At 40.9% G+C, this 10,169-nt stretch overlaps 1 protein-coding gene and 1 long non-coding RNA gene across 2 annotated transcripts; one reads left to right on the top strand and one right to left on the bottom strand.

The window, feature by feature from the left end:
- The first annotated feature begins 7,774 nt into the window (after positions 1-7,774).
- LOC139062698 (uncharacterized) lies at positions 7,775-8,665 on the top strand. The gene is made up of 3 exons (XR_011516273.1): positions 7,775-7,948; positions 8,024-8,433; positions 8,511-8,665. It is a non-coding gene; the product is annotated as an uncharacterized lncRNA (long non-coding RNA).
- A 439-nt stretch (positions 8,666-9,104) lies between these two features.
- Positions 9,105-9,958, bottom strand: LOC129156193 (P2X purinoceptor 7-like). Its single transcript, XM_054735800.2, has 4 exons — positions 9,744-9,958; positions 9,605-9,671; positions 9,329-9,480; positions 9,105-9,264 (listed from the first exon to the last, which is right to left on the bottom strand). The coding sequence occupies exons 1-4, from the start codon at positions 9,956-9,958 to the stop codon at positions 9,105-9,107; spliced, it is 594 nt and encodes a 197-aa protein (XP_054591775.1).
- Positions 9,959-10,169: the final 211 nt, after the last annotated feature.

Here is a 10,169-nt window from a genome sequence, read left to right as displayed (position 1 = left end):
TCAGGTTTGTTTTAGTGTACTCCAATCAACATCCCCTGCAACCTCAAAAAGGAATGGAGTCATTAGCACTTATGGTTTTTAAATGGCACCCAGAATTATGCTGCACTAAGCACAATTTCACATCATTCTGGGTTCATTTGTGTGAAAACAAGGTCCAATCAGGCTGAAACGTTACAGGAAGGTAGAATCTATTGAGTTGTAAGTGATCTGAACGTTTCATGATGATAGCACTTTCCTAAGGGGGTCAAACCATGTCCCAAAGGTCACCGGATCTGGTGTCAATTTAAAGAAGTAGTCCAGTTACACATTTGTGGGCTTATAGCTTGGCTTCTGAATGTCCTAGAGAGATCAGGTTTGTTTTAATGTACTCCAACAAACAGCCCCTACAACAACAAAAATGAATGGAGTCATTAGCACTTATGGTTTGTAAATGGCACCCAGAATTATGTTGCACGAAGCACAATTTCACATCATTCTGGGTTCATCTGTGTGAAAACAAGGTCCAATCAGGCGGAAACGTTACAGGAAGGTAGAATCTATTGAGTTGTAAGTGATCTGAACATTTCATGATGATAGCACTTTTCTACGGGGGTCAAACCATGTCCCAAAGGTCACCGGATCTGGTGTCAATTTAAAGAAGTAGTCCAGTTACATATTTGTGGGCTTATAACTTGGCTTCTGAATGTTCTAGAGAGATCAGGTTTGTTTTAATGTACTCCAATCAACAGCCCCTACAACCACAAAAAGGAATGGAGTCATTACCACTTATGGTTTGTAAATGGCACCCAGAATTATGTTGCACGAAGCACAATTTCACATCATTCTGGGTCCATTTGTGTGAAAACAAGGTCCAATCAGGCTGAAACGCTACAAGAAGGTAGAATCTATTGAGTTGTAAGTGATCTGAACGTTTCAAGATGATAGCACTTTCCTAAGGGGGTCAAACCATGTCCCAAAGGTCACCGGATCTGGTGTCAATTTAAAGAAGTAGTCCAGTTACACATTTGTGGGCTTATAACTTGGCTTCTGAATGTCCTAGAGAGATAAGGTTTGTTTTAGTGTACGCCAATCAACATCCCATACAACCTCAAAAAGGAATGGAGTCATTAGCACTTATGGTTTTTAAATGGCACCCAGAATTATGCTGCACTAAGCACAATTTCACATCATTCTGGGTTCATCTGTGTGAAAACAAGGTCCAATCAGGCTGAAACGTTACAGGAAGGTAGAATCTATTGAGTTGTAAGTGATCTGAACGTTTCATGATGATAGCACTTTTCTACGGGGGTCAAACCATGTCCCATAGGTCACCGGATCTGGTGTCAATTTAAAGAAGTAGTCCAGTTACACATTTGTGGGCTTATAACTTGGCTTCTGAATGTTCTAGAGAGATCAGGTTTGTTTTAATGTACTCCAATCAACAGCCCCTACAACCACAAAAAGGAATGGAGTCATTAGCACTTATGGTTTGTAAATGGCACCCAGAATTATGTTGCACGAAGCACAATTTCACATCATTCTGGGTCCATTTGTGTGAAAACAAGGTCCAATCAGGCTGAAACGCTACAAGAAGGTAGAATCTATTGAGTTGTAAGTGATCTGAACGTTTCAAGAAGATCGCACATTCCTATAGGGGGTAAAACCATGTCCCAAAGGTCACCGGGCCTGGTGTCACTTTAAAGAAGTAGTCCAGTTACACCTTTGTGGGCTTATAACTTGGCTTCTGAATATCCTAGAGAGATCAGGTTTGTTTTAGTGTACTCCAATCAAAAGCCCCTACAACCACAAAAATGAATGGAGTCATTAGCACTTATGGTTTTTAAACGGCACCCAGAATTATGTTGCACGAAGCACAATTTCACATCATTCTGGGTTCATTTGTGTGAAAACAAGGTCCAATCAGGCTGAAACGTTACAGGAAGGTAGAATCTATTGAGTTGTAAGTGATCTGAACATTTCATGATGATAGCACTTTCCTAAGGGGGTCAAACCATGTCCCGAAGGTCACCGGATCTGGTGTCAATTTAAAGAAGTAGTCCAGTTACACATTTGTGGGCTTATAACTTGGCTTCTGAATGTCTTAGAGAGATCAGGTTTGTTTTAATGCACTCCAATCAACAGCCCCTACAACCACAAAAAGGAATGGAGTCATTAGCACTTATGGTTTGTAAATGGCACCCAGAATTATGTTGCACGAAGCAAAATTTCACTTCATTCTGGGTCCAATTGTGTGAAAACAAGGTCCAATCAGGCTGAAATGTTACAGGAAGGTAGAATCTATTGAGTTGTCAGTGATCTGAACGTTTCATGATGATAGCACTTTCCTAAGGGGTCAAACCATGTCCCAAAGTTCACCGGATCTGGTGTCAATTTAAAGTAGTAGTCCAGTTACACATTTGTGGGCTTATAACTTGGCTTCTGAATGTCCTAGAGAGATCAGGTTTGTTTTAGTGTACTCCAATCAACAGCCCCTACAACCACAAAAAGGAATGGAGTATTTAGCCCTTATGGTTTTTAAATGGCACCCAGAATTATGTTGCACGAAGCACAATTTCACATCATTCTGGGTTCATTTGTGTGAAAACAAGGTCCAATCAGGCTGAAACGTTACATGAAGGTAGAATCTATTGAGTTGTAAGTGATCTGAACGTTTCATGATGATAGCACTTTCCTAAGGGGGTCAAACCATGTCCCAAAGGTCACTGGATCTGGTGTCAATTTAAAGAAGTAGTCCAGTTACACATTTGTGGGCTTATAACTTGGCTTCTGAATGTCCTAGAGAGATCAGGTTTGTTTTAGTGTACTCCAATCAACAGCCCCTACAACCACAAAAAGGAATGGAGTCATTAGCACTTATGGTTTTTAAATGGCACCCAGAATTATGTTGCGCGAATCACAATTTCACATCATTCTGCGTTCATTTGTGTGAAAACAAGGTCCAATCAGGCTGAAACGTTACAGGAAGGTAGAATCTATTGAGTTGTAAGTGATCTGAACGTTTCATGATGATAGCACTTTCCTAAGGGGGTCAAACCATGTCCCGAAGGTCACCGGATCTGGTGTCAATTTAAAGTAGTTCAGTTACACATTTGTGGGCTTATAACTTGGCTTCTGAATGTCCTAGAGAGATCAGGTTTGTTTTAGTGTACTCCAATCAACAGCCCCTACAACCACAAAAAGGAATGGAGTCATTAGCACTTATGGTTTTTAAATGGCACCCAGAATTATGTTGCACGAAGCACAATTTCACAACATTCTGGGTTCATTTGTGTGAAAACAAGGTCCAATCAGGCTGAAACGTTACAGGAAGGTAGAATCTATTGAGTTGTAAGTGATCTGAACGTTTCATGATGATAGCACTTTCGTAAGGGGGTCAAACCATGTCCCAAAGGTCACCGGATCTGGTGTCAATTTAAAGAAGTAGTCCAGTTACACATTTGTGGGCTTATAACTTGGCTTCTGAATGTCCTAGAGAGATCAGGTTTGTTTTAGTGTACTCCAATCAACAGCCCCTACAACCACAAAAAGGAATGGAGTCATTAGGACTTAAGGTTTGTAAATGGCACCCAGAATTATGTTTCACGAAGCACAATTTCACATCATTCTGGGTCCATTTGTGTGAAAACAAGGTCCAATCAGGCTGAAACGCTACAAGAAGGTAGAATCTATTGAGTTGTAAGTTATCTGAACGTTTCAAGATGATCGCACATTCCTATAGGGGGTAAAACCATGTCCCAAAGGTCACCGGGCCTGGTGTCACTTTAAAGAGCAAGTAACGTCTAAATTAACTTTTTTTTGCTGATGAACTGTATAAATGAGTGTCTAATAGTGTTTTAAATGTGTGTATTCATTATTTTAGCATTTTGGTGCATTTTCTTTAAAAATCAAATATTCAGCATAAAAACCACAGTAATGTGCCACCTTCAGCTTAAAACACAGAATTTGACACATTTTGAATAAATTTTTGCCAATGGCTAAAGAGTAAGATACTACGTAAACCAGTAGAGTACTACGTAGCAGCTCTTGCGCCAAAGTTATAAAGCAACGAGAGTCTCGGCCACGCCTTGTGGCGAGTGGGAGTTGGATTTGCAAGCGAGTGTCGGACGGTTAGCGGTAGTTCAGCATTAGCATATATCATTAGCATATTCTAGTCTTTAGCATAGCTTTTAGTGTTATACATACTTATTTAGTGTTAGCTTGGCTGTTGGATATTGTAGTTTAGTTAGTGTTTGGCTTTTAGTGTTACTAGGAAAGTAGTTCGGGTTTAGTGCTCTATATAGTGTTAGTACTTATTTAGTGTCAGCTTGGCTGTTAGATATTGTAGTTTAGTTAGTCTTTAGCTGTTAGTTTTATTAGGATAATAATTCGGGTTTAGTGTTCCATATAGTGTTAGTGTGGTTAAAAGGTGTAGTGTAGTTGGTTGTGGTAGCTCTGTGGGGTTGCACTCCTTTCCACTGGACTTAGAAATTAGGCGCCAGTGGTTGCGCGCAATCGGTGTACAGGATAACAGTCAGCTCCCGCCTGGTGCTGTAGTCTGCAACCAGCATTTTACCCGCGATTCCTTCGCCAACATGATGGAGTTTGGACTGGGTTATTCTGCACGTCTCCGTTTGAAGAGTGAGGCCGTGCCCACCGTGGCTCTTCCACAAATTAGATGCAGCCCACCGACTCTGCTCCCCCACCATGGCGGGCTCCAGTCTGAGGTGAGTAAGCTAAATAAACGTTTTAACATCTTCTAAAGACAATTCCCTACCTAAATGCAAAGTTTGAGAGACGTGGTTCACTCCATTTAGCTAATATCAGCCTGCACTGCCTTCGGGCTAAATTGTCAAGTTCACAAAATGTGGAACGGGATGTAAGGTTAGAATCAGCGGCGAATCGGAACATTTCTCGAAGCCCTGGCCGACAAAAAGGTCCACATGACTATTTCTGTCAGGCTCGGAGAAAATTCGGGTTGTTTTTGTGTCAGTCGGTAATTCAGCAACAGTGGCTCTAACGCAGCACTAGTTGACAGACATCATTACAGCGTGAAATCCAGCTTTACACCAAAGCCTAACCCGGTTCTGTGAGGAATTCTGTTCAGGAGGTCACATTTCAGGTTCTTCACATCATATGTGACTGACTTTTACGTTATAATAACGATCACACACTAGGAATGTCATAAAGCGCCTATATATATATATATATATATATATATATATATATATATATTTCGGACAGTTTATTTTGTATATTATCTGACTTTATAAACTCCAACAACAATGTGCTTCTATTTTTTTTTTCAGGCTAAATCTACCCAAGACGTTGGCTGTCAGACTGATTTAGTAATCTGCAAAAATGTACTTGTCCATTCTCATGTAAAGCCTTATCGACGTAGCAAAGGTGAATTATTTTTAATAATCTTCTATGTAAACATTTTATTATTACCTTCTAGTTTTAATTTGTTTTACAGATTATTGTTACACGTGATTTTATGCTCTTTTAAACATTTATAAATGTGCTGCTTCTTTGTATTTTACATAGCCACACAGTTTAGAGCTCCCAGCCGCAGTGTGTCTTGTGACAAAGGGACCGTGACGGAAATTCATCTTCCACAAAGTCCCAGAGCTGCGTCCACACCCCTGAAAAGACCACGATATGAGGTGTCTGTTGTTGATCCCAGCTTCCACCTCAATGACAGTGGAAGCTCAGTGAACTGTTCAAGGTAAAAAAAAATTATAACATTTTAGAATTTTTTAGATATGACCATATACATAAATGTATGTGTTCTATACAGCTCTTTCACTGAGGTCCATCCACAAAAGGACAAGAAGTACATTGTTCATGAGAAACAGTTGCTGGGGCTGTTCAGAAGGTGTCCCGTTTGTACCGGTCATTGTGTTGTGAACACGACAACAGTCGGCACACTGCTCCGTGTGACACAACGGTGTTCATGCTGTGAGCACTACAATGAGTGGTCCAGTCAGCCTATGGTGAACAGCATCCCAGCAGGAAACCTCCAGCTCTGTGCTGCTGTCCTTTTCACAGGATCATCATTTAGCCAGATTTCTAAGGTATAGGCTAAAATTGTTTAGGTTAGTTTTGATAAGGTCTGTGCGTCTCTCATTTCATGACGTAACTTTTCATATTTTAGTTCCTGGGTGCCTTCAATGTGCAGGGACTGTCCAAGCAGACATTCTATCGACATCAGGCAAAGCTGTTAATTCCAACAGTGAGCTGGCAGTGGCATCTAGAGCAAGCTGATATCATCCAGGAGGCTACTAAATCTGGACCTGTGACTCTTGGTGGTGACATGCGAGCTGATTCACCTGGTGAGTACTTTTAAATTTATTTATTTTATTCCTTAGCTATCAAATGTAAATTAAGTAATAACTTGCATTTCTTGAAGGACACTCAGCCAAATATGGCAGCTACACCATGATGGATCTCAAAAGAAACAAAGTTATTGATATCCAACTTGTACAGGTACAACATTACCTGATGATTCCAATGCATTTCATGGTTAATTATTCACAGTTCAATGGAGAATTATGTTTATTTTCAGAGCAATGAAGTTGGAAATAGTGTGCGAATGGAGAAGGAGGGATTTGTGAGAAGTCTGAGCACACTTTTGGAGAGGGGGGTCGATGTGCAGCAAGTCGTGACTGACTGCCACACAGGAGTGCAGAAGTATTTGCGGGAGGAAAAAAAGGAAATCAGTCACTACTTTGACCCCCGGCACATGGGAAAAGGTAATCTTTGGGGATTTATATAGTGAATATTACAGGATTTTTTTTCTATTTTAAATGTGGGTCTGTTTGGCTCTCCAGGAATTGGTAAGAAAATCGAAGAGCTGGGGAAGAGAAAGACGACCCAGGATGTGAGACTGTGGAAGCAAAGTGTGGTGAACTACCTCTACTGGTCAGCATCCAGTTCCTCCTCAGGAGAGGAGGCAGTAGCAAAGTGGACTTCAGTTGCCAACCACATCCAAAATGTGCACAGCCATGACAACGCCCTGTTCCCTAGCTGTCTGCATGCACCTCTGGATGGAGAACAGGCAAGACAGTGGCTCAAACCAAGTAAGTGTAGCATGTACTCATTACAGCTGAGCCTTTACTGTTTGGTTTCTTTACATTTAGAACACGTCACCCCACAACAGAATATTTGTCTTCACCTCCTTCAACATGGAGAAATATTTTTGGAGCATGAGAGTTACAGACATCACATGTAGCTGCTAAGGTCACACACCACCATTTGGCCAACAGCAATTAATTACTAAGAATAAAATGCTGTGCAGAAATTTAAACACATGAGTGCGCCACACAACTCATGGTTTTAGGCAGAACAGCCATAATTGACATAATATGTACTAAAATGCCGTAAGTAATGACCACACCTGTCTACAGCACTATTAGTCACTCTTTCATACATTTGTCATCTAAAAATGTCAGCTATGGGTAACTTTTTCTCAATGAAATAATAGCAACATTCTAAAGTTGATCAAATTGTAATTTTTGTAATTAACATTTTCTACGTAGGCACAGCATCATGTGAGAAGCTCACTGCCATTCTGTTAGCTCCACGGTTTGTGAAGGACGTAGAGAAGATAAGCCCTCAGTACCACACATCCACCTTGGAGGCTTTCCACAGCCTCATCATCAGATTTACTCCAAAAAGTCAGGTCTTCTCCTTCAAAGGAATGCTCTCTAGGTAATGAATACAACAAATGTTCAAATTAATGCCTCTAATTGTTCAAATTTTAGCATGAAATGTAGAATTTTGCCTAAAATCTACATGGTTTGTTTATTTGATTATTTCAGATTACAAATTGCTGCAATGCACTATAATGAAAATGCAGCACGCTCACATGCAGCAACAGCAACTGGTGAGCTGAGATATGCTGTAGTGTACCCAAAGTACAAACATGGAGACTACACAGTGAGAGCCCTGAAGACCAATCCAACCTCATGTATGTCAGATATTGTATGATAAAACCAAAATGATGTCATGGAGAGCTATTGTAATACTGAAAACCCTTTTCCAGTATATGTGCACAAGCTTATGGACCTGCTGTTCGACTCTGTGGTGGTGGATCCTCTCCCATATCAGGAGTACTCGGACAAAATTCCGGTTCCAGAACCTCTCTGTGCCCAGTTCCAAAGACCAGATAAACGGGATGCTGTGAGCAGGCACAGGTCCAGGTTTTAAAGTGCACGTAAGGTGAGCTACACAACAAGAGATTGTAATTATTAGTTAGTACTCTACTCTGTGTGGTTTTTCCTTTTCTCCTCCTCAGCCAGGCTGCACACCACTGTACGACAGAGGAGTTACCTGTCGTCATTATGGATCTTTATGCTCATCCACTCGTGACTCATGCTGTCCACCTCCCAGATGTCTATTGATCTCTACAACCTTTCTGCTCTGTGGCTCCCATACAACTTGAAAATCTTGGCCGTATGTAACATAGCAAAACTCACCAGTCTTGCTTTTGTAAGTCATACTAGTCATACTAATATTACTTTTTTCCTCAGAGCCTCCTGATCTTGTAACAGAAAAGCCTGTGCTCCCGGGATCCATCTCCACGTTTGTCATCACAGTGAAAGCTACCTCCAGTCTAAGGAACCAAAGAAACATCACTGATGGCCCAACCTCTCCTCACATGGCTCCAGAATCTCTGCTTGTGGTTTAGAGTTTTGTCAAAAATCATGAAAGTTATGATCAGATTGAAATCTAACATTGTCTTAGTAGTAGCTATAATAAATGTTATCTTTAAAGCACAATTGTGTCATTTTAAATACAATTATATTGATATTTTGATGTGTATAAATACATATATCACATTTATTAAATTATTCATTTTTACCTAATTGACCCTGCTCTAGAATAGACTTCATTAATCACACAGGGTGTAAACTCACTTGTTACAGCAGCATTAATTAACCCCGAATTAGAACCTTACTGTTGTAAGAGCTCATTTGAAAGTGTGTGGCTATATGTGTATATATAAATAATGTCAAAGTGTAAAGAAGTGCATTTACTGTTTTGTGATTTATGCAGCTTTTTATGGACAGGAATCAATACAGGAAATATATATTATAACATTTATTTAATCCAAAAAATGTATATTAGTTCAGAGGAGGGAGGAATCCTTTGTATGCACCGTCTTCTGGGAACTCCTGCCTTATTCTGGAGACAGCGCATGACGGGATCACAACACGAACGTGCTGTCCCAGGTAACCCCAACACCACCTGACCACATTCCGGTACGCCAGATGTCTGTAACAGCTGAGAAAGAGGTGGTATGAGTTATAAAGTATTCATAAAAAAATTATTTTGACAGTTGTCTTACCTGTTGAGCGTAGTCTCCTGCATCTCCCCATAGAGTTGCAGAAAGGTGCCATAAACTGCCTGCAACACGTAGGGATTCAGAGCAACAGCCTCAAAACCAGGATGCTTAGTTATGCAGGAGGTTACACCCACCTGCTGACACCTGAGCATTACCTATGACAGAACAACTGATATCAGGGCTATAAGAGTTCAATATTAGTATGATGTTAGTGATTGTGTAACAAATGTGTACATTACAGAATGCTTTTATCATGGTGGGGTACTTTTATTTTTATACCTTGGGCGTTTCTCTGCAGCACACATTTTCTCTGGCAGACAATGATGTGCAGTGGCCGCAGGTGCACCTGTTGAGGCAGTCATACAATATTACTTTTAGCTAAACTAAATGTAGCTAGCTGTGGCTAAAAGCTACTTACCACTCAGAGACTGGACCCATTCGATGCCTTGATACTCCTGCTGGCTCGGCTCCAGGGGCCTCTGACAACTCACGAGCTAGTGGCTCAAAAAGATACGGTTCAGGACCGCTTGCTTCCCCCAATAAGCCCTCCTCCCTATCCTCTGGGGAAGAAGGTGGGGAAAAGCCCTCCACCACGAATGACTGCTCTGAGCTAGTGTCGCTCTCTGTCGCCATCTGTATTCAAATTTCAGTATTTCAATCACGGTCGTAGCTCCGCCTTCTCGGTCTTACAGGAAACGCCTCTTTGGGCCGCATTTTTCAAATATGAAATGTGGGTGGAGTAAGACTCTGACAGGGGATTACCACTACTTTAAAGAAGTAGTCCAGTTACACCTTTGTGGGCTTATAACTTGGCTTCTGAATGTCCTAGAGAGATCAGGTTTGT

Source organism: Nothobranchius furzeri, chromosome 14 (genome assembly GCF_043380555.1).
Source record: "Nothobranchius furzeri strain GRZ-AD chromosome 14, NfurGRZ-RIMD1, whole genome shotgun sequence".
In the NCBI taxonomy this organism is placed as follows: Eukaryota; Metazoa; Chordata; class Actinopteri; order Cyprinodontiformes; family Nothobranchiidae; genus Nothobranchius; species Nothobranchius furzeri.
Note: the sequence above shows the minus strand (reverse complement) of the source record. Positions and strands in the feature narration are given on the sequence as shown.

Coding starts and splice junctions, on each gene's coding strand:
- LOC129156193 (XM_054735800.2), bottom strand. CDS start 9,958: ATGGCGACAGAGAGCGACACTAGCTCAGAGCAGTCATTCGTGGTGGAG. Junction 9,672..9,743: donor ATGGGTCCAGTCTCTGAGTG/GTAAGTAGCTTT, acceptor CTGCCTCAACAG/GTGCACCTGCGGCCACTGCA. Junction 9,265..9,328: donor CAGGAGACTACGCTCAACAG/GTAAGACAACTG, acceptor CCTCTTTCTCAG/CTGTTACAGACATCTGGCGT.